Source organism: Pongo abelii, chromosome 3 (genome assembly GCF_028885655.2).
Source record: "Pongo abelii isolate AG06213 chromosome 3, NHGRI_mPonAbe1-v2.0_pri, whole genome shotgun sequence".
NCBI lineage: Eukaryota > Metazoa > Chordata > Mammalia > Primates > Hominidae > Pongo > Pongo abelii.
In genome coordinates, this window is record NC_071988.2 from 114,637,012 (window position 1) to 114,662,490 (window position 25,479).

Here is a 25,479-nt window from a genome sequence, read left to right on the forward strand (position 1 = left end):
TCTTATATATTAATACTCATGAATAAAACCAGAGACCAGAAGGAGAGACTATCTCCTTGCTGACCCTAAGCAACAGAGGATAGTACAGTGAGTAGAATCATGGCTTTAGACAACACATTTGTCTTTCTTCTTCACTGAAATACAAGATTTGTGCCTCAATATTATTTCTTGCTTTTGCCTAACATACTTTAAGATGAAGAGCCATGGGTAAATCTCATGGTCTAGATAAATTACCAATAAGTTATCATCATAACTCTTACCTTCTACTTAGTCCATAAATGCTGTTGCACAAAACAACTTCTCATTTAGTAATTTCTACAGGTGATGCAGAGTGCTTATAGTTTAAATTTTGCTTTATCTGATTACATAGCGAAGATTATTATTTAGCTTAAAATGAGGATAACTTAAGCTAAATAGAATCACTGCACTACTATTGCTTCAGAAGTATTTTAAATCCATACTGCCTATCTATTGTTATTCACTTCTTTTTCTCTGAATTCTATTTACATATTTTAGTAGTGGTTTACCCCGTTGTACAACATATTTCTCTTTATTTTACCCAGAAACCCACTTTCCTTATATCTTAGTTTCTAGTTTGAAGTCTTTTTAATCTAATGGAGTCTCACGTATTTTCTATTACTTTTTATTTTTAATAAATTATTCATTATTTGTCTCTTAGATGTTTAAAGTAAAACAATCAGAAAATTTGAAATAAGGATTACCATTACTGGTATAAAGTGGATTGTTTTTTTTTAATCTAAAACTGAAAACTGCCATAGGTTATATTTTAAATATTAAGTTTCACCTATAAGTGGAGTATACATATATTTCAAAAATGATAATAATAGTCCCCGGAGTGTGATGTTCCCCTTCCTGTGTCCAAGTGTTCTCATTGTTCAATTCCCACCTATGAGTGAGAACATGCGGTGTTTGCTTTTTTGTCCTTGCGATAGTTTGCTGAGAATGATGGTTTCCAGTTTCATCCATGTCCCTACAAAGGACATGAACTCATCATTTTTTATGGCTGCATAGTATTCCATGGTGTATATGTGCCACATTTTCTTAATCCAGTCTATCATTGTTGGACATTTAGGTTGGTTCCAAGTCTTTGCTATTGTGAATAGTGCCACAATAAACATACATGTGCATGTGTCTTTATAGCAGCATGATTTATAATCCTTTGGGTATATACTCAGTAATGGGATGGCTGGGTCAAATGGTATTTCTAGTTCTAGACCCCTGAGGAATCGCCACACTGACTTCCACAATGGTTGAACTAGTTTACAGTCCCACCAAGAGTGTAAAAGTGTTCCTATTTCTCCACATCCTCTCCAGCACCTGTTGTTTCCTGACTTTTTAATGATTGCCATTCTAACTGGTGTGAGATGGTATCTCATTGTGGTTTTGATTTTCATTTCTCTGATGGCCAGTGATGACGAGCATTTCTTCATGTGTTTTTGGCTGCCTAAATGTCTTCTTTTGAGAAGTGTCTGTTCAAATCCTTTGCTCACTTCACACCAGCATGGCACATGTATACATATGTAACAAACCTGCACATTGTGCACATGTACCCTAAAACTTAAAGTATAATAATAATAAAATAAAAAAGATAATAATAATAAAGCTTAGAAGTAGATAACATATCCTCAATTCTCTGATCATGTACTATCTCTACACCTCAATAAAGTCACAGGGAACAATGTGATGTATAATGGAATAGTATGAAACTTGTACCAAATGTTAAAAAACAAAGATTCTGCAACTAATTACATACTTTGAAAAAACATTGAGTCACTTACCAAATATATTTCCAATTTTATTTTTTGTGATGCAATGCACCTCTTAGCAGGTGTTTCTCGGTAGGACAAAGAATAGCCAACAAAGTGCAATTCACCTTCTACAACAACTCCTTGATAGCTATTTGAAAGCATCTTCATTTGAAACCCAATTGCTGAGTATTATTGCTAAAAACAACAGAATGACCTCTTACAAAATAGTCTCACTTATTATATGCCCATGCCATGCATAAATCAGAAGAACATGTCTTAGAGTATGTATGATAAGATTTAGTAGAGTAGAAACCTTCATATAGAAACTGCCCCTACTACACACACACACACACACACACACACACACATGCATGCACACATCTGAGGCTTACTTCTTTGGCCTAAGCCAAGAATCATTTAGAATAAATGTATCTGAAGTTAGTCAAACAAGAATGCTACCTGTGTATTTTTGTTCTTCCTTTTAAATATGTTTTATTTCTTTTCATCTTATTAGCAATCTAAAATCTACTAAAATTTCCTACCCATGCTTTAATGCTAAAATGTTGCCTATCACTTTTGGTATTTAACTTTCAGATAATTTTAGAACAGATCACCTTAGAATACACGTTACAAACATTTTCAGGAGAATACAGAGCAGTTTACTTAGTCAAAACAGTAGAAAGCATATACACAGAGAAGTAGCAAAAGATAAGAATATTAAGTTAGAGCCAGATTGTAGAAGCTATGTACTTTGATATTTATTAGGTAGATGATAAAAAGCCATCAAAGTTTATTTCGAGTAGGGCATGTGATTTGAAATTTTAACTCCACTCTCCACTCTCAGTTAAATCACAAAACAGTATATTTTATTTATGTATTTTTTTCTGTTGAAACCCATGGTTTTCTAGGTTTTGATGAATTATATTTTCAAATATAATTAGCAAGTCTACAATGCATCTATGTGTCAAATACAAATGCATCTACAGTGTTTTGCTAATAATTTTTCCATCTTCAATTGAGTAACAAAGACCTTTCTAACATACGATTCATTTTTTGTCATTTGCAAAGTATATTCATTTAGTTTGGTTTGTTTTGCATGATTAATTTTGACTGATAGCTGATTTGTTTTCTATTCTAGGTTGTGGAGACGAATTTGGTTGCTTTTGACTGTCACTGGATCATTATAAATGAGGTAAAGGCAACTAAACCTTATTCTTAACTCTGTGTCCTTTTTTCACATACATAATTGTAGCATTTCCAATGACCTTGAATTTTTAAGTGGAAACAAAACTTGAAGTAAACATTCAGCTTACTGAGTGAATGCTGTTTAACAAAAATAGAATGAAGAGTTTTTAAAAATGATACAGGGTTTTATATTAATAAAATAAATGGAGAAAGTCTTTCTCACTGAGTCTCTTTTAGCTCTTTCTGTTGGCTCATACTGCCTGCTCAAGGAGATCATCTTTATAAAAAGTACAGTTCTACTTTGTAAGCAAAGTAAACTCCTCCCAGTGGAGTGCTTGTGTTCCATTTATATTTTAATGTTGTTTCTAGGACTGTTATGTCCACCCTGCTTACATGAGTATTAAAAAGTTCAGCATATGAATATGAATAAACACAGAACAGATTTTTCCCTTTTCGTAAGGAAGTACAACTGTTTTCAAATCTTTAGACTTGTCAAATTCTTGTGAAAGTCTTTTGATTTTTGCAAGGATAATACATAAGATTAAAAATATATTACAACCTAAAAAGCCCTGTGAAATAAGTTGTTCCATTAGGACCTGCCAGTCAGAAATGGAAGGAACAATGAGCAGATCAGTCATGGACAAGTAATGTGATCCATAGATTTTTCCTCAACAAGATGCAGTACTTGGTCATACCTATTATTTATGAATAAAAATAATGCAATATTTATTTATTCATTATACTAAATACAGAATTCTAGAATAATAAGATTTGTTTTAGGGACAAAATAGTATTTTTGGATAAGAATCCTGGTTTTATAGTCAGCAAGATAGGTTTGATCCTGGCTATAAAACTTGGTAGCTGTCTTGACATGGATATCAGCTTCCTGTGCCTCAGTTTATTCATTTGGACAAGTATAATAACAATTACTTTGCATGTTCATAATAAAAGTTAAATGAGGTATTATCAGGTGCTCTTAACACAGTGCTTGACAAATGACACTCAAGAATGGTACTGCAATAATGATCATATCACGTTAAAATTCAGAGATCATTCTCTCATATATTATTTTATGGAATACTAAACCGTATTCTCTGAAGTACTGAGGGAATGAGGTCCATAGAGAATAAATTATTTTCCTCTTTTTACACAGAAAAGTGAAAATAATTCCCAGTTTCAAGTTGTTTCTCCTACACTACACTTCATTGATGGAATGATCCTTTTTATTTCAGAGTAAAGACACTGAAAACACCTTACAAGTCTGTTTTTGGTCTGCCAAACTTTAGGTTTCTATGAATTTTAACTGTATTTATCATGTCAAAATAAGATAGGTTTTTCTGAGATTTCCTCAGGCAGTACGTATGTGGAGGTCTGCTTTTCAATAAAGTTCTGATACCTTCTAAGTTTCTAGTATGTCTTAATTTTCATGTGGAATGACTAAACGTTGGGATAGAGGGAAAGACAAAGGAAAAGGAACTTAATAAACCTTCATAACTTTTCAAATTAAATATTTTCATTTCAATTTTTCTCCAAGGAAACTAAGTTTCAAAGAAATTAAACAATTCAGCAAATATTACACAACTATTAGTGATGATAATAGAATTTAAAACTTAATCTTTTTCAGTGTAAAGCTTTGGTTGGTTTTGTTTTGTTTGTTTTGTTTTTAGCTTTTAAGTTCAGGGGTACATGAGCAAGTTTGTATGTAGGTAAACTCGTGTCATGGGGGTTTATTGTACAGATTATTTTGTCACCCAGGCATTAAGCCTAGTGCTCATTAGTTATTTTTCCTGTTCCTTTTCTTCTTCCTACTCTCCTCCCTTCAGTAGACCCCGAAATGTGTTGTTCCCCTCTTTGTGTCCATGTGTTTTCATCATTTAGCTCCCACTCATAAGTGAGAACATGAGGTATTTGGTTTTCTGTTTCTGCGTTAGTTTGCTGAGGAAAATGGCTTCCAGCTCCATTCATATTTCTGCAAAGGACATACCATTCCTTTTTTGTGATTGCACAGTATTCCACAATGTATATGTACCACATTTTCTTTATCCAGTATACTGTTGATGGGTATTTATGGTGATTCCATGTCATTCTTATTGTGGATAGTGATGCAATGGACATACGCATGCATGTGTCTTTATGACAGAACAATTTATATTCACTTGGGTATATACCCAGTAATGGGATTGCTGGGTGAAATGGTAGTTCTGCTTTTAGGTCTCTGAGGAAATCACCAAACTGTTTTCCACAGTGGTTGAACTAATTTACACTCCCACCACCTACAATGTATAAACATTCCTTTTTCTTCACAACCATGCCAGCATCTGTTATTTTTCGACTTTTTAATAATAGCCATTATGACTGGTGTGAGATGATATCTCATAGTGGTTTTGATTTAGATTTCTCTAATGATCAGCGATGTTGAGCTTTCTTTCATATGATTATTGATCACATGACGTATTATTTTGAAAAGTGTCTGCTGACGTCCTTTGCCCACTTTTTAATGGGGTTGTTTGGTTTTGCTTTAAATTTGCTTAAGTTTCTTGTAGAACTTAAGGATAATAGACCTTTGTCAGATGCATAGTTTGCAAAAATTTTCTCCCATTCTGTAGGTTGTTCACTCTGATGATAGTTTCTTTTGCTGTGCATCAGCTCGTTAGTTTAATTCGATTCCGTTTGTCGATTTTTGCTTTTGTTGCAATTGCTTTTGTCATCTTTGTCATGAAATATTTGCCCATTTCTATGTCTAGGTTGTCTTCCAGGGTTTTTATAGTTATGGGTTTTACATTTAAGGTTTTAATCCATCTTGTGTTAATTTTTGTATATGGTATAATAAAATGGTCCAGTTTCAATCTTCTGGATATGGCTTGCCAGTTATCCCAGCAATCATTTATTATTAAAGGAAAGCATCCTTTCCCCATTGCTTATTGTTGTCAGCTTTGTTAAAGATCAGATAGTTGCAGGTATGCAGCCTTATATCTGGGCAATCTGTTCTGCTGCATTCATCTATGTGTCTGTTTTTGTACCAGTATCATGCTATTTTGGTTAGCGTAGCACTGTAGTATAGTTTGAAGTCAGGTAGCATGATGTCTCCAGGTTTGTTCTTTTCCCTTAGGATTTTGTTTTTTGATACATGCTTTTTGATACATTTTCACTTAGAATTTTGTTTTTGACCATGAGAACAACATGATCACCCACTGTTTAAGGCTCAATTTGTACTTTGGGAGAAATGGCCTCTTCATATTATATAGGTGTAGCCTGAATAGACTAGCATGTATTTAATTGGTAATAAATAAATATTTTTTGATAATTATCTTTATAGTTTATATTTTTGAAATTTCTGCTGCCTCAGTTATAATCTGATGGGAGCTATTTATGTCACTAGCTTTTTTTGTATTAATTATTTTCTAGATTACTTTTTTTGAAATAAAGATTCTTCTAATTTTTTGTTTTTATTTCACATCTTACTTTGGACAGGGGATAGACTACACAGATTTCCTGATGCAAAACCAGCGAGAGTCATTTTACCTATTCATGTCAATCAACCTTACTAGAAAAATAAAGTGACTTCTTACCTCCTTAGAGACATGGATTAATCTGGATGAATTAATGCTTACAATCACTAAATTGGAATGGCCATTCTCCTCTATTGGTTGATAAGATTTCAGAAGGAACCCCTTAATTAATTTTTTTTTAATATCCAATTTAGCTTCTACAGGTATACCTGAACTTAAAAGTATAAACTGAAGTAGAGCTTCTGAGAACAACATGGTCATTTACCCACTGTTTAAGACTCAATTTGTACTTTGGAAGAAATGGCATCTTCATATTGTATAGGTGTGGCCTGAATAGACTAGCATGTATTTCATTGGTAATAAATAGTATGGAAAGAATAATAAAAATTTATGTTTTATTGTATTTTTCATAAGCATTATGATTCATGTTTTTACATTTATTAAATTTTATTTCATAAAATGTTACAAATGAAAATATTGTCATTAAGTGGATGCTCCATAATTTGGGCCACTATTTTGCAAAATAAAACATCCATATAAACAAAGCAATCTCACTGGTAAATAACTCAATACATGTTAGAAGTCTAGGAGATGACTAAGGAAACCTCAATTATTTTCTCATCCTTCAAACAGGTTTTCTACTGTGAATTGTCTAATAAAACCTCACCATTACCATCACTGAAACCATTATCTCTTTCTTACCCACAGCCCTACTTTCTTGTCCTCCAGCAGAGGTATAATTTCTTTTGGGCAAATCACACTGCCTAGCCTCTTAAAAATACAATGTTCACAACCCATACCATTTACATTACACTGGTTACCACTTTTATCTGAACAAGGTTAAAACTCAGATAATGAGCAAATGTTTTTTGTATTTTAACCCATAAAAAAAACAAAAACCATTATTGGCTGGTATATCCAAAATCAACACTCTTACTTTCAAATTATTCCATTCACCCGCCTTCTTATTCTCATTCATCCACCTTATTCTGAAATATGCCTCAGAAAATGACTTTTACACTTTTCTTGCACACTTTTCATTTACATGCTTGTTTATAGGAATTTATAATGGATGAATTATAATTTTCCCTAGTTTCTATAAAAGAAAAAAAATGGATTTCTCAATATTGCTAGGAAGCTAATAAACTCTAAATGTAATAATAAAAAAACCCTCAAAAGATGCAAATGCCCATTTTGGCTGAACATGGAGAACAGGAGAACATGAATCTGTCTAGTTTTGTTTGTGTAGCTATTATTTTGTTGCTAATTTTAAAATGGGTTGCAGACATTGATTTAATCTTATTGCATCAATAGTTTTTAAAGGAGGGAATATAAATCAAAGTTGGCATTGTGCATCATGATAGAAATTGATGTAGAAACTTGAAAACAATATATTTTTTTCATTTGCATTAAGTGTGCTATAATAATGAGAGGCTGTGCTAGCTCATATGGTGTAATCAATCATATGTTAGTGCTTGGTAATAGTATTTATCTTCTCCACGCAATCAGTGGATCCAGCTCAGAGCAGCCTTTCCATGCAAGTATTGTCATCCCTTCAGGGCCCTGAAGCAGATGGCTTAACACTTTATTTAAGTTTTACAACAGTTAGAAATTCATATAGGAAGATGTGCACTGTTCAGAGCTGCAAGAAGCACAATGCTTCATATACCCTTCTATTGCCTGATAATATCGAATATGACCTTTGTTGTCTTGATGTGACTTTACTGGCTTTTTACTTAATTTGAATAGTGTAAGACATTCTTCTCTGTTAATCACTGCTGAGTACTACATTTACGGAGAAAGTTGTTGGTTTGGTTTTTTGTTTTATTTTTTTCTTTTTTGACAGAGTTTTACTCTTGTCACTCAGACTGGAGTACAATGGCGTGATCTTGGCTCACTGCAACCTCTTCCTCCTGGGTTCAAGCGATTCTCCTGCCTCAGTCTCCTGAGTAGCTGGGATTACAGGGATGTGCCACCACGCCTGACTAATTTTTGTATTTTTAGTAGAAACGGGGTTTCACCATGTTAGCCAGGCTGGTCTCAAACTCCTGACCTCAGGTGATCTGCCCAACTCAGTCTCCCAAAGTGTTGGGATTACAGGCGTGAGCCACCGTGCCTGGCCGGTTTGGGGGGTTTTGTTGTTGTTTTGAGATTTAAAAAGCCTATATGTGTAATGGATGTTTTTAATTTTTTCTAGTTTAATGATGAATTGAACTGCTCACTTCTAAGCTTTCAAGTAGAAAGTTGCCATCCTGCTTCTCTTCCTGTTGGTACATAGCCTACAGTTGGATTTGTTCCATTCTTTAACATTTGCATAATTGATTCATATTAATGTTAAATTTTATGGAAGCATCAAAGGGTCATATGAAAAATATAAACAAATAAGAAACAAACAAACACCACATAGTAGAGGGCTTAATCTTAATACTAAAACCTGCTTTATTTAGAATTGTTTAACATTTTAAAGTATTCTGGTGTCTAGAATTAAAATTTCAGGTATAAGTCTTTAGAAGATGATAAAACCTTACCATTCATTCATTAAATAAATTTTGTATTTATCAACATTTATTGAATACCTACTATGAGCCAAAATATTTGTTAGATGCTAAGAGGTATAAGAATGGGAAAAAGGAAACTATTCCTCTGAAATAGTTATTTTTAGTCTAAATTGGCATCTGATCTAATGGATTTTGAGAGTCTTTTCTTCCCACAATCTTATTCATTTAAACCTAAAGCCGATATACTACAAGGATTCAGGGATGATTCAATTCTCCTAAGAGATTTCTTCTGGGAAATGGCTGTTTCTAGATGGAGTTGTATCCCCAGAAGGTATTTTAGCATTTCTTTTTTCTTCCTCGGGGCTTTCACAGTTCAGGATTCAACCGACATTAAATTATTAAAGCAAAGTGAATAAGAATATTTTGTCAGACATATCGACTTTGATTCTTAGTAGTTTTCAAGTATCTAGGTGAATTATTTTTGGGAAAAAAGGCTTCCTTAGCCTAAATAAGTAAAATAGAAAAGTTAAGTCACTAAAAAATATTTAATCATTTGTTATTGCAATGTTAATTCTACTTTTATGAATATACTCAATAAATAAAGAATATAAGAAGGAAAATAATTTTATAATTTGGGTTCTTTAAATTACTTAGAGCTCAGGAATACTCTATATCTTTTAAAAGATTAAGTTATTTAATGGTGCTGGGGGCTTGGGAGAGTGAGTGCTTTATTGGTAAACTAGTTCTTCACATGATTATTTTAAAATATCTGACAGTTTAAACATTTTTTAAAAATTCAGAGCATTAGAATAATATAGATCCTAGTAGATTGTATAACATTTTAATACACAAGTTTATTTCTGGACTTTTTTCCATTTAAATGGATCTCTTTATAGATTAAATGATCACTTGTCTTTCAGTGTTTATATAACTTTGCATCTGCCACTCTCGAAATGCCCGTTTTGAAATGCGCAAGTAAAGTTCCGTAAATATAAAATAGCTGCCTAATCAAGTTTTCATATCACTGTTAAACTGTTTTTGAGATCACATGTCAAGACTAAAATTTCAAGTGAATTTTTTGAGACAGATTGTCTGTTGGTTTCTTTCAGAATGACAGATTCTTTCTTCCCAGAAAATTACTTTCTCTTCCCTTCCCCAAGTAATAATAGGCAAAATACACTCAATTCGAATTGACATTTCTTCAGATATATTTTAGTTGTTTAGGTGCCTGAGAACTTCATCTTTGGAAACCTATAACAGGTAACCATCCCTTTTCCCTTTTTGTGGGTTTGAAAAATATCCTCTTAAAGGATTTGGCTCATGATAGATGACTACATCATTCCTTCCAGAATCATCAGGAAATTAAATGCTGAAATAATGTATCTTTACAGTTTTAATTTCTACCATTCATAAATATTAATCTAAATAATTCCTGTAAGGAAATATGGGCCTGTATAACTTCTTCAGAGACTGTTTCTTTTGATGACATTTATAAATTCATCCTATGAATAGAGTATTATGAATGAAGAGCTTCAAGTCTTCCTGAATCTTTGTTTATAAACTGAGAATAAATAGCATCTGATTCAGAGTATCATCTGTTAGCAGAAAATGAGATAATAAAGTAATTAGTATTTTGCTTAACATATAGTAGATACTTATTAAATGTAAATTTTTATCCAATATGCTGATTTGTAGTTCATTATGAGTGGTGTAGATAGAGATGCTGCTGTTTGATAAAATGTTGATAAATCTTCGTATTGCTAAAGCAAAAAAAAAATCACATACATAAAACAACTTAGTTAATATTATGAGAAAAGTCATACAATTTTCCACTGCCTTTCAAATGAAAGTTCCTGTCTGTATCATTTGGAATTAAAAAAAATTGGAAGACATTGAATAGCAATATTAATATTAATTAACTTTAAAATATGTCTGGTTAAAATCAGGACTTCAAATGGAGTTGACAGGATACCATTTAATCCTACTTTGTGAGTAGATTACATAGAATTTAAAAGTGACCTGCTCTTTGACAGACAAAGTTTTTGGTGGCCAGTGAAATGACACAGACTAAAGGAAAAAGACGGCATTTTAAACTGAGAAAAACCATTTTTATGGAACATTAAGGATTGATTAAATGCCCAGAAATCCAGGATATTACACTAGAGCTAGCTGATGGCAGGCATTATTTTATTTTCAGAAAAATCTATACTTCATAAAGATCATATATAAAGGACGATTTTTGAATCTAACATATGCTACAAGAAAGAATAATATGTAATTAATCTGGTAAGAGAAAAAGAACATTTACACCTATGAATTATCTGTTTTCTTTCATTTTTTTGTAATAATTTCTCAGATCAAACCTCAGAAATGCTCACTGCAACCCAAAACTTATTTTGTTTCCAATCTTTTATTTCTGTTGCCGTAAGAATTGATTGAAACCAATAGTATGTTAATTACAAAGACTTCATGGGTTGAAAAGGTTCCAAATGAACACTATTAAGCACAAACTTCTCTAGTAAAGACTACCTTAAAGCTAAAATTTATTTTGATCACTTTTATCCTAATTCCATTTAGAACAGATAAAATTTGTTTAGATAAAATTAATTTAGATAAAGAGCATTGGGTTTCTCTCTCATCTCATCCTGATTCAGACTGTATTAAACAACAGAATTTTTCATCTATTCCTTACCAAGAGAAACATGAGTTAACATCAATAATTCTAATAAATTATTAGAAAAACTCCTTATATATCCTCTTGCTCTACTTGCCTCAGTTAAAAGCCAAATTTTTCATTGCTAATTATGTGTGTGTCCATGTGTGTGTGTATATGTGTGCGTATGTATGCATGCATATGTGCGTGTGTATAACTCTTACATGGCAATTACCTTCCTAGATACTCAAATTAATGGGTACTTGAAATCCATTAATTAATAATAAACTATAATAGCAACTTACTTTGTGACCTTTTTAAATGTTTTGACCACACCTATATGTTTCTACAATGTTCAACATTATAAATTATAAACTTATTGTTAATAACCATATGTAAGTCAATTGCTCCATTTAGCATTGTTTAGGCACTAATGTATATAATTTAAAGCACAGAAAGCAACTACAAATGAGTTGATAATTTTAACAAAAATATGTTTCTTTCATTTAGATATGCACTAAGCATTAAAACCAATATATTACAGTAACAGAATCCCTAATATTTACAGATAACAACTCATAATAGGTTTGTGTTTTGTGACTGTATTAAAGTATCTCTAATTCTTCCACCTCTTATCTTATAGGAAATAAACGATGTGGACGTACAGGAACTTGTAAGAAGGTCAATTGGAAGGTTAACAATTATTCGGCAGACATTTCCAGTTCCCCAGAATATAAGTCAGCGGTGTTTCCGTGGCAACCATCGAATATCTTCAACATTGTGTGATCCAAAGGATCCATTTGCTCAGAATATGGAGGTATATTATAAATGACAGGATATTTCTTCCAGGGTGCTTTGTTGGGCAATTGCAAGGAGAGCTTTATGAGTTGCATTGGATTCAGAATTATACGTGTTATTTCTGAACAATTCTCCTCCAGCAATTTCATAAGTCTATTGGGGAGAAAGTGCTAAGAATTTGCATCTTTGTTCTTTTTGATCTCATTATAGAAAAATTTCTACTTGTTTAATAAAAAAATATAATAAGTAAAGGTTATTTTCTTCTAAACAAGTAGGTCCATAACATTTCCCATAGGAGAATTTGTAATTGGTACTCCTTTTTCCAAACTCTAAATTATTAAACTAATAAATGTGCTTGACTTTTCTGGCATAAGAAGGACATAGATATTTATTCTTTTTAAAAAGATTGGTCTCCAGTTTTAATAACTCCAACAAAAAAAATTAGATATGAAAAAAAGTGCTGTAGCATTGTATGGTCATATCCAACTCCGAGAGGATATAGCTGAAACCTTCAGCATCAAGAATACAACAAAGAATTTGAAAGATATAAATAAAATGTCTGAACAGCAAAACAGAGAACACCAAGTCCCTGTAGTTTACTCATAAGAATGCCCTTTAAATACTTACTTGAAGCCTATTTCTTTTTCTTAAGAAAAAGCCTCTGTGATTTTTTTTTCACTTTGCACTGGAGATCTCAATATGTCAATTTGAAGGGGGTGTTACACAAAGCAGGCACACAGGACAACAGCAGGGAGCCTTAAGGAGCCCTCTTAAGCAAGAGACGGGGGAAAAAAAATCAATCAGATAAACTAACTCATATAACCTGTCAGTGTAGGACTCTTCCTGCAAAAACAAATCTGTGCCATAAAACAACTCCTAAAGGTCTCACTGCGGTATAATGCTAGCATATAAGTTAATATTTAAACAATAACCCTGAGATATCAGCAAATATTAAAGTCATGGCCAATCTTAGAAGTCAGCAAAACCTAATATATTTTAGAAACCTGTTCTTTAAAATATTTACCATAGGAAACATTTTAGTACTTCGAGATTTTCAGTTTTAACAGTTTGGAAATATAACCCTAGGAAAACTAGTTTCTCTCCAATAATACTAGATAAATAAGGTGCTTTTGCAAAACTACTCTGAAGAATAATCCCACAACCTCCCTATCCTTAGTCACCTTTGAATTTTTAAAAAAGGATTTGCCATTTATCCAACCATTTCTTCTAATTACTATCACTGTAGTACGTGGACTGGCTCCAGGATCATTGCCCGTAACTTTCTGTTGCCTACTAGATTTTAAGCTCCTTTAGAATAGGTCCTTTCCATGGCCAGGTGCAGTGGCTACACCTACAATCCCAGCAATCTGGGAGGTCAAGGGGGAGAATCACTTGAACCCAGAAGTTTGAGACCAGCCTGGGCAGCATGGCAAAACCCCATCTCTGAAAAAAATAAGAATAATAATTAGCCAGATGTGGTGGTATCCTCCTGTAGTCCCAGCTACTCAGGAGGCTGAGGTGGGAGAATCACCTGAGCCCTAGAGGTCGAGGCTGCAGTGAGCCAAGATTGTGCTACTGCACTCCAGCCTCCAGCCTGGGTTTCAAAGTGAGTCCCTATTTCAAAATAAATAGATATGTCCCTTCAAGAACCCAGCATCATAAGTACTCATAACGTGCTTCTCTACCATTTCTTCCATCATAATTACCACAGTGCTTTGGATCTGTGTGAATATATATGTTTGAATGTAATTAGGGAGAAGGCAATAGTCAAAGTAAATCCTCTGAAGCCTTAACAACGTCTCTTTAAATTTCAGTTCCACCTTTATCTATATGTGTATTAGTTCATTCTCACACTGCCATAAAGTACAGGGAAGAGGTTTAATTGACTCACAGTTCCTCAGGGCAGGGAAGCCTCAGGAAACTTACATTCATGGCGAAAGGGGAAGCAAACATGTCGTTCCTCACATGGCAGCAGGTGAGAGACGTGCTGAGCAAAAGAGGGAAAAGCTGCTTATAAAACCATCAGGTCTTGTGAAAACTCACTACTGTCATAAGAATAGCAAGCGGATAATCATCCCCATCATTCGATTACCTCCCACCAGGTCCTTCTTATGATATGTGGGAATTACGGGAACTACAATTCAAGATGAGATTTGGATTGGGACACAGCCAAACCATATCAATATGCTTATAATGTCCCATGTTTGCATTTTAACTGGTCATGGATATAATTGATGTGTAAATGATAGAATTCTAAATAGAAAAAAATAAATGAAAGAATTTTGATTCAGAAAATTATAAAATATTAAAAGTTTTTTTGTCAAAAGAAGTATCAGGAAATGAAATACAAACTTAAGAAAAATTATTGACTTTGTCATTTAGGGACAGCAGAAATTATTTTACAGCATATTTGCCTAACAACATAATCTTTCCATTTCAGTTGATGAGGACTTCAGTATCTGTTAACAAATATTTTATTTATGTCTATATTCCTAATCTTACCTGAAACAATAAAGTATGGGGAAGCACCAACTTCCTCCCGACTCATACTTTCATCTTGGTCCTGTCAAACTCACAGATGGAAGAAAACAAGAAAACTACTTTTGCTTTGAGGATTTGTTACATGTTAACAGCCCTCTTATGTGTGATAGAATTTGATCTCTGGACTGTTACCTATTTTAATATACATAGACAGAGAAGTAAAATTTAGAAAAAACAGAAAATGCATTTCACAAATTTTTTAATTAGTGTCCAAAGACTGAAACCCAGGATTAGCTGAAGTTGCAAAATAAATATTAAAGAACACCTTTTAGCTAGATAATGGTGTTTTTGCAACATAGGTAACAAGCAGGAAGTGATCCATTTACTGCTTAGTGAAACTAAATCTAATACTTTTGCTCCTTTCTCCATCTAAGAAAAATTATCTTCAAATTGGGAAGGTTAGAGTAAAATTCATTAAAAGAAAATATTCCACTGGTTCAGAAGGAGCAGGGAGATAGCAAGAGTAGGGGCACTGCTTTGAATTAGGCTTGCCAAATAATTGCTCAGAGTAGCCAATCAGCCAGCAGGGACAATCAAAATATGATAGCTCAGAAATACTGGAGAAACACTTAGGAAAAGGACCAAGGTACAAGAGATTGGTGTATTGTCCCAATTACTGAAAAGAAGGAAAAAAGATTATCACGGAGTTTAGCATATTAAATGTTATTATGTAGATAAACTGTAGAATATATTATTACGTCAATGGTTTGGAGTACCTCAGATAAGACAACAGGGCTTCCTTAAAAACAAACCGCCAAACTAAGCCTTTATTTATAAGTTTTTTTTTTTTTTTTAGATTGGGAGAATGTCTTAAAGCTATGTGTTGCATGTTGATTTTTTATGTGGTGTTTGACAAATTTTTACCTGAATTCCTTAGGAAAGATATTGAAAAGTCTTGACAGAATGATGACACTGAAACATTTTCACCAAAGGGTTCCTAACGGCGGAAGATAGTGGACACTCTGGCCTCAGATAGAAAGCAAAGTAAAGCTCGAAAATATTTAAGTCTCATTATTAGCTTTAAAAGTTATAACATTTGTGTATATACAATTAAAAGTAATACTTCAAAGTATTTGCCAATTAAACTATTTAGTTGTTTTTCTCCAAATCTTCAAACAAAATTGATATCTAAATGAATCAATCCAATCTTCAAGCAATATTGGTATGACTAGAATATGCCTTAGATGTATTCTGTGGCTTTGAGTGCTTCCTCATATCCACAACCTACCACCAGGGTTTCTTTTGTCCCGAGTTTGAGGATTGTAGAACCAGATGAATATTCAAACTGCACTGATAAACATTCTCTTCCTGAAATGCAAGGAACTGTCTATGGTCATTCATAAGATTCTGTTCTTGGACCTAGTATTTTTAAAATGTCTATCACTACATGAATGAAGAGGAATAAAACATGCCTATCAAATTTGTGAATGGCATAAAGCTAGAAGAGAAAGCTTATGTTGTATTAGATAATCAAGTTCCAAATTGTTAGTGTTGACTGAATAGTAAGCCTAAATTTGAAAAAGCACAGATAAAGTAAAGGTTCAAAATCAATTACATGAAGCCTAGATGGAAGAATCCTGGTTTGACAGCTGTTCAGATCCCTTAAGTTGAAGGTAAATTCGGTGTGTGTATCGCACAAATCATATTTGCTGTAACTATTTTAATATAATTGTGGTCTCTATGTCAGAAGAATTTTGCTAAGATAAAGAGATCTAATGTCTTAACACTATTCTCTCCTAGTCAGATCACATCTGTAATAATGTGTCAATTCTGGACACTAAATTTTTAACAGAAACATTGAAACACAAGAGAAAGACAGAGAAAGAGAACTAGAAACTATACCAGGTGATGAAACTATCAGCCTAGAAACTATACCAGGTGATGAAAACTAACAGAAAGGTATTTCAAAGCAAGCCATGGATGGTGTCAAATATTGAAAGCTTGTCATGTAGAGGAGGTGAGTGTGGAGGTTTGGTGATGTCAAAGAATAAGTGTAGGTGCCAGTAAGGTAGGGAGAAATGATTGGTCATATGTGACATACTGAAGTCTATGATTTTAGAGGTGGTGTATGTTTCTGTCCAGTAAATGGTCATTTGTGTTGGCTGAGGCCTAAGTAGAAGTGAAGATCATCTGTATAGAAATTGAAGTGACCTTTTAAAATGATGAGATAGTTTGATATTATTGTGAAGGAGGAGTCAAAGACCTTACAAATAAAAAAAAATGACCAAAAGATCAGTTAATTATGACAGAAAAAAGTGATAAAGTGTAGCATAGGAAAGAGCGTGAAGCTTGAAGAATGGGCACTTGCCTGTGAAAGAAAAAGTGTCAGATTAGGAGGGGTAATGAAAAGCTCAGAGAATATTACCACCACTTCTTGATCCTGCAGTTTGGAATGTGGACAAATGAGAAGACGTAGTCATTTATTGAAAATGCCTGTCACGTAACAGGTACAAAGCACTCACCTTTGAGACTAGCATAGATGCTCAAAATACATGCCTCAGGGTCTGCAAAAGAGAATGTGTCCTAGCAGTGTCAGGTTTGGATAGAACCCAGGTTACCAGATTTTTCATGTCTCAACTTCTGTCAAACACACCGAGCTTTAAAATTGACTTTCTTTTTTTCTCCTCTCTCCATCCTTTGTCTTCTTTTACTTGACAACTGTTTATCAAAAACCAAATATGTGCTAGGCTTTAGGCTAAGTCTAAGAGAAATAAATTACAGGGAAAAATGGAAGAGAAAAGATGTACAGTATGAGTCCCCATCCAGGAGGAATTTTTTTTTTGTGGAAAAGGTAGATTTAAAAAAGAATTTAGTATTCTGATATGTTTCAAAGACGTATGCACTGTGTGTTCCAGTAGATAAAAAGAGGTGCTCAACCTTGTGTAGGATAGGGAAAGAAAATCAGAAGTTGGCAGGGTAGGATTCTCCTAGCATGTAACCTTTGAACCAAATATTGAGAAATGTTAATTAGTTGGAGAAAGTTAAGGAGATAGCGAGGGATGCTACCCCAACAATCTTTTATTTAAATATATATATATATATTTTTTATTATACTTTCAGTTCTAGGGTACATGTGCACAACGTGCAGGTTTGTTACATATGTATACATGTGCCATGTTGGTGTGCTGCACCCATTAACTTGTCATTTACATTAGGTATATCTCCTAATGCTATCCCTCTCCCCTCCCCCAACCCCACAGCAGGCCCCGGTGTGTGATGTTCCCCATCCTGTGTCCAAGTGTTCTCATTGTTCAATTCCCACCTATGAGTGAGAATATGCAGTGTTTAGTTTTTTGTCCTTGCGATAGTTTGCTGAGAATGATGGTTTCCAGCTTCATCCATGTCCCTAAAAAGGACATGAACTCATCATTTTTTATGGCTACATAGTATTCCATGGTGTATATGTGCCACATTTTCTAAAGACACATGCACACGTATGTTTATTGCGGCACTACTCACAATAGCAAAGACTTGGAACCAACCCAAATATCCATCAATGGTACCCCAACAATCTTAAATACACATTCACCAAAGGGAAGAGTAAAATAAAGCTAGAAAAGTAAGAGGAAGCAAGTTTCAGGCAGTAGAACCAGGAGGGGTTAGGAAAGGCCAGACGGTTGTGTATTATTTTGATTTCCCTGGACATGTATCCTGCATGTAACTTCTATATTTTCCTGTTGGGTCTTTACTGCCTAATTCCAACCTGAATGTTGATTCATGGACTAGTTTTAGCTGTATAGCAGATTTCAGCCATTCTTTGGTAGTCTATCTAGTAATTATCGGGCAAAATGGGGAGTGGCTGGCATAGGGAGTGAAAATAGCCAGTCCTAATATTTCCTTATGAAGGACAAACTTGTATTGCACATAATGCATTGAGTGTTCAATGTCTCTTCAAAAAAGGCCTACAAGTATTATACATATAAAATGATACTTAACAAACACAAATGATTGAAGATTTACATGGTATGTAAAAGAAAACTCACAAGGCACTGTCAGGAAGTTCTTATTAAAAGCTGTGCATTGCATCAGACTCTAATTATCTCAATAGCCAAATCTTAGTACCATTCTGTGATGTGGGTAGACTATTTAAAAAATTTCCTCCATGATTAATTATAACCGGAGGACAATCCATATATTCTCCCATATGTTTTTAGGAAAAACCGTGATAACAATATACTTTCAAAAATCTGAAAAACACAAATGCTTTAAGATGGAATTAATTTTCATCACTACATTGATTCCTCATTGTTTTATTTTATATTGAGTTTTTCCTTCAGAGGAAATATAACATTAAGCAGCTTTTATTGACCTAGGATTCCTTTTGGTATTATGTTTTCTGAATAATTTTTAACTTCTTTGAAAAATAAGCACCTTTGGTGATTAATTGACAGTATAAATAGTAGCTCTGGTGAAACTTAATTGTAAGAATACAGTTAAACCTTAGCAAAAAATTGGCTATAATTTATTTTTCAATCTATGTAGAAAGAAGTTAATAACATGGTTGTCTTAGAAGAAGAAAGTGTTAATGTAAACACACATTCACAAACAATTAATAGTTTATGGTATTTGTGAAATCAATGAATTGCAATGCATGTGTATACCTGTATAATGTTGTGTAGATCCTTGATCACTATAATACATATAAATGGTTGTGTTCTTTCATTATTTCATTTAAGAATCTCCATATACACAAACATACACAGTTGACTACTTCTTTTTTATGTACCTATGACATTCATATATGAGATCAAGTTGATATTTTTCCATCTGAATAACTAGAATGAAAAAACTTAACATATTCAGAAAATGTATTATTCAGTTTGCCCTTCCAATCTTAAACCCTTAGATTCTTACCTCCTCAGAGAGAAATAAGGGCCAATGATTTTCTAAGGTCTAACACTAACAGCCTTATCTCTGTCGAAATTTCTTTCTTTCTTTTTTTAATCTTCTCTTTCACACCTAAATAAGCTGAAAAAGCAATTGAGGCATACAATCAGAGAAGACTTCATTCTCAATGACAAAATTGCCCAGGAAATGACAAAAGAAACCTTCTGCTTAATAACCCAGTAAACCCGCCATCTATGACATGAACAGAAGAAGCTGAGACAATTATTATTTTTCCTTATTCTTGATGACTGGTGTCAATGATTCTAATGATCACTTTCTAATGTCTTTTCAGATTTCCAACCTTTACATATATGACACGGTGCTTCTGCTTGCTAATGCTTTTCATAAGAAGCTGGAGGACCGAAAGTGGCACAGCATGGCAAGTCTGTCATGTATCAGAAAGAACTCAAAGCCCTGGCAGGGTGGGCGCTCCATGTTGGAGACCATCAAGAAGGTAACTTCTCAATTTTCATGTTAAAAGATATGGTAAATAATTATTTGACATATTTTAGAAAAAGGGTTTCCTCTTTAATATTTCTATGAATTCTAAGCACAAAACAGTGTAATGGGGAAATTAAATATTGAAAAAGAAAAAAGATAAGAGAGTCATCAACATATAAAAAGGGGAGGCTTCCTTATTTATTTGTAAGGGAATTTTATGCAAGTAAAAAAAATTGTGGTTGAGATATACTGACTTGACTATGTCATTAGCATTAGAGATACCGAAATTATTTTGGTGCCTGTCACAAAATACAAAAGGCTTTTAAAAAAACACATGCCATCCACTAAAAAAATTAACAGTAGACTTAATTAGCACTTTTTCAGTTAGATAATATACATGGTAAGACATTGGATGTGATGGCCTTTAATTTATCTCATGATAAGGATAGGATTCATAAGTAGATAATATGTTGCAGCATTTGTGAACTATTTGGGGTAACTGATTGCATTATTCTTCTTCACTGTCAACGTGTTGCTTATTCCGGCTGTGAATCTGTTTGGCTTAGCTACCTGTTCCATTCCCAGAAGGCAGTTTATGTTGTTTAGCTCCTCTCAGTGGTATAAGCATTCTGCAGTTTATTAGACTCTTTGTCATGTCATCCTTCCTGACATTTTCCATTTGTCTTGTACCGCCTCTTGGATTTAAAATGAAAATGATTAATAAAACAAACAAATTCTCCTATACCCTTTACACAGAGGAGACAGACATTTGGAAGTTTATATTCTTTGTTTTACCCTTTTTCTTTCTGCATGTATTTTCCTTTCTTTCCTGAAACCCAAAGAAAAATAGCTAGTCAAACGAAATATAAATGACCTTAAAAAGTCAGAGTAAAATATAAAAATTTAATATTAGAAGTGAACTAGGTGTACAAAAACTAGAAGTAGAGGAAATAAATATTTTAAATAGAGAATAGCCTGGATCTTTCTCTTGGTACTTGTATCAGTCCCTTTTCTGCCGCTTTAACCGATTACCACAAATTGGGAAATATATAAAAAATGGAAGTTTTTTGGCTCATGATTCTCAAGGCTGGGAAGTCCAAGACCATGGCACCCACATCTGGAGAGGGTCATCTCATGGCAGAAGGGCATCACATGCTGAGCAGCTGCACAAGATAGAGTGAAAAAGGGGGCCAAGACTTCCTGGATAACTAATCCACTCCCATTATGTGGGCATTAATCTATTCATGAGGCGGCATCCTCATGATCTAATCACCTCAATGTCCCCATCCTTAATACCATTGCAATAGCAATTAAGTTTCAATGTGAGTTTAGGAGGGGACACTAAAATCATAGTATTCCATCATTTGACCCCAAAAACTCATGTCCCTCTCACATGTAAAATATATTCATTCTATCCCTATAGTTCCAAAAGTTTTAACTTGTTTCAGCATTAACTCAAAAGTCCACATTTCAGAGTCTTATTTAAATCAGATATGGATGAGACTCACATGATTCATCATGACGCAAATTTCTGCCAGCTGTGAAACTATGAATTCAAAACTGATTATCTACTTCCAAAATGCAGTGGTGGGACAGTCATAGGATAGACATTTCTATTCCAAAACAGAGAAATAGGCAAGAAGAGAACAATAACTGGTCCTAGGTAAGTCTAAAACCCAACACGAAAAATAATATTAAGTCATAAAGCCGAGAAACAATATCCTTTTACACCATGTCCTCATTTCTGGATACACTGAGACAGGGATTGGGCCCGCAAGGCCTCAGGCAACCCTGCTCCCAGGGCTTTCCTGGACCCAGCTTCTGCAGCTTTCACAGGTTGGAGTCACACGCTGTTTTAGTCCTACAGTTCTGTGGTCGTAGGGATGGTCCCACTTCCATAGCTCCAGTAGTCATTGCCCTAGTGGAAACTCTTTGTGGCAAGTCCAAATCCACATTTTTTACTCACCATTGTCTTAGTAGGGGCTCTCTGTGGTGGCTTGACCCTGGAGACAAGTCTCTGCCTGGGTCTTCATGCTTTTTGTGACATCCTTGGAAATTTTGGTGGAGGAACCCATAGCCAGAGTTCTTACACTGTATGCCTGAAGGTGTAACACCATATTGATGCTGCCACAGCTTACCACTTGCACTCTGCAGAGTGACAGCCCAAGCTTTACCTGGGTCCACTTGAGCCACAACTGGGGCAGGTGAAGAATGTTACACTGGAATAAGGGGAGAAGAGTTGCTAGGTGGCCCTGGACAGGGAGCCCATGATGAGTGCCTTGGGCATATCCCCTGAAATCATTTTGCCTTCCTAGAGCCTGTGAGGGCAGCAGCAGCTTCAAAGACTTTTGAAATTCCTTTTAAATCTTTCTCCTATTGTCCTGATAAATAGCACATCACTCCTTTGTAGCCATATTAATATCTTTAGCAAATAGTACTTGACTGCACCCTTGGTATTCTCTCCTGAATATTTTATATATATATAATTTTTTTGACAGTCTCACACAGGCTGGAGGGCAGTGGTGTAATCTCAGCTCACTACAGCCTCCGCCTCCCGGGTTCAAGCGATTCTCCAGCCCCAGCCTCCTGAGTAGCTGGGACTACAGCCACGTGCCACCACACCTGGCTAATTTTTTGTATTTTTAGTAGAGACGGGGTTTCATCATGTTGGCCAGGCTGGTCTTGATCTCCTGACCTCATGATCTGCCTGCCTCAGCCTCCCAAAGTGCTGGGATTACAGGTGTGAGCCACCATGCCTGTCCCTGAACATATGTTTTCACTCTTTACATAGCCACCCTGTAAGTTTTTCAAATTTTTTGTCTGCTTCTCTCTTAAATATAAAATCTATCTTTAAGTCATTCATTTCTCTCACATCTTATTATGTACAGGTAAAAGTAGCCAGGCAGAAGCCTGAATGCTCTGCTGTTTAGAAATTTCTTCAACCAAATATTCTAGTTCATTGCCCCTAAGTTCTGAATTCTACAAAGTCCTAGAATGTGGCCACAATTCAGCCAGGGTGTTTGTTACTTTACAGCAAGGATGGCTTTCAATCCAGTTTCCAATATGCTATTCCTCATTTCTGTCTGAGACCTCACCAGAATGTCCTTTTCTCTCCATATTTTTATGAGTATTCTGGTCACAACAAATTAAATAAACTCTTAAGAAGATTCAGACTTTCTCTACAGCTCTCCTCTTCCAAGTCCTCACTAGAATTGCCCTTAAAGCTCTATTCACAGCAGTACAGTTTTTTTGCTAGTCTGATCCTTCGAATTCTTCAAGCCTCTACCTTTATGCAGTTCCAAAGTCACTTCCACATATTCAGGTATTTATTATAGCAACAGCTCCACTTATTGGTACCAGTTTTCTCTCTTGATTTGTTTTCTGCTGCTAGAATACCATGGACTTGGTAATTTATTAAGAACAGAAATTTATTTGGCACACAGTTCTGGAACTGGGAAGTCCAAGAGCTTGGAGCTGGCATCTGATAAGGGTTATCCTAGGTGAAAGGACACCACATGACAAGCAAGCGCATGAGACAGAGACAAAAAGGGGACGAAACTCTTGTGACAATTAACCCATTATTGTTATTAATGCAATAACAGCATTAATCCATTCACGAAGGCAAAACTTTCATGATCTAATCATCTCTTAAAGTTTCTACTTCTTAATACCATTACAATGGCAATTGCATTTCAAGATGAGTTTTGGTGGGGATTTCAAACCATACTAATGCTGTGTCTTCTTTGCCAAGGATAATTTTAGTGAGAATTTTGGCTGTTATCAACAAAAGTACTTGAGAATTAAATGTATTGAATATATTGGCAGAGAAAGACTTTTCAACTGAAAAATGAATAAGTCTAATCTAGCCTCAAGGTGTTGCCAAAATCTTCTAGCCTTATCTATGTAGAGAGCTGGCAGGTATAAATCCAAGGAAGGTTGTTGAATATGATTCTAATCCTGCCAATTTATTAATTCATGGTTTGGCTAGGATGCAGGAACCTGAACATATTTCTTCTTCTGAAGCTTTCATACAAAGACAAAATAATAGTTTAGGAGGTTGCTTAGAAAACACTTTAGTGAGAGGATCAGGAGGAAGGAAAGAGAGACACCATAATATGTCAGTATTTTTCATGTAGAAATTCAATATATAAGATATTGCTGTTAGAAAATTTATAACCAAAACAATTATTTAATACAATAGTTATGAAATTTTATTTTGTGGGACTATGTGTACATTTGTCCCTGTCAGCTTCTGCCCCAGTGTCACATTTTAAAGAAATATATCCATTCTTTGTGTCAAGAAACTCAGTTTGAATAATATACATGATTACAAATGTTCAATTTTATATTTTTGTCTCACATTTCAAACTGACTTTAAAAATGGATTTAAAAAAAATTGTATTACTTTTTGCATCATATGAGTGTTTTTGGTCACCTATTTAGATGTCAATGCTGATGATACTCCACACATCAAGCGAGAAAGAATGTTCATTACTCACATAGAGACTCCCAGGAAGAGCAGAATGGCCCCAAACAGATTCAGGCTGGTTTGGACAAAACAGAGGGAGTGGCCTGGGCCTTTTTGGTGACCAGGGGTTAGAGCTGGGAAGAGGTTCCCACTCATGTGGGCTGGAGATTTGAGAAGCTCAAGTTTCCCACAGGTGTCAAATAAGTAGATGTAGGATGCCCTTTCTTAATCAGACTGTACAGATGTGGGGCCAAAGAAAGGGAGGGTAAGGCTTAAAAAGAAGTCAGCAGCCAGCAACACAAATGAGGTCAGGCTCTTTATTACAATGGGAATATTCTAGTGATGAAATTTTTAATTACATTCAAATAAATACAAAATGCCTACATTAAGGGCATGCTACATACACATTAAAAATCTGTGTGCTGCTGCACAAAGTACAAGCAAGAAGAGATCAAGTTTCTATCCCTAAATTAATTTATATTCTTATTATGGGGAATGAAACAAAAGAATTAAAAATAATGTCATTGACATAGTAGTATAAATGTCTAGTAATGGGCAAGGTTGCTGTTTCTCAGGTACTCTTGTGTACCTGAGCTTTATAATTTATTATATGAATTGGTAGAATATAATACCAATTCATTTTCATTCTTTTTTAAAAAATCAGCAGTTAATGCTTGCCTGTTTATTCCTGCCAAATATTATCAGCGGCCCTGTGCCATTGTTATTTACG

At 34.4% G+C, this 25,479-nt stretch overlaps 1 protein-coding gene across 2 annotated transcripts in view; it reads left to right on the forward strand.

Moving 5' to 3' along the window:
• The window catches only part of GRID2 (glutamate ionotropic receptor delta type subunit 2), a 1,495,815-nt gene that overhangs the window by 907,452 nt on the left and 562,884 nt on the right, over window positions 1–25,479 (forward strand). For both annotated transcript variants that reach the window (XM_024246001.3, XM_054554182.2), the window contains exons 5-7: window positions 2,908–2,961; window positions 12,258–12,431; window positions 20,133–20,294. In XM_024246001.3, the coding sequence (XP_024101769.1) occupies window positions 2,908–2,961; window positions 12,258–12,431; window positions 20,133–20,294 (390 nt within the window). The remainder of the gene's footprint in view (window positions 1–2,907; window positions 2,962–12,257; window positions 12,432–20,132; window positions 20,295–25,479) is intronic.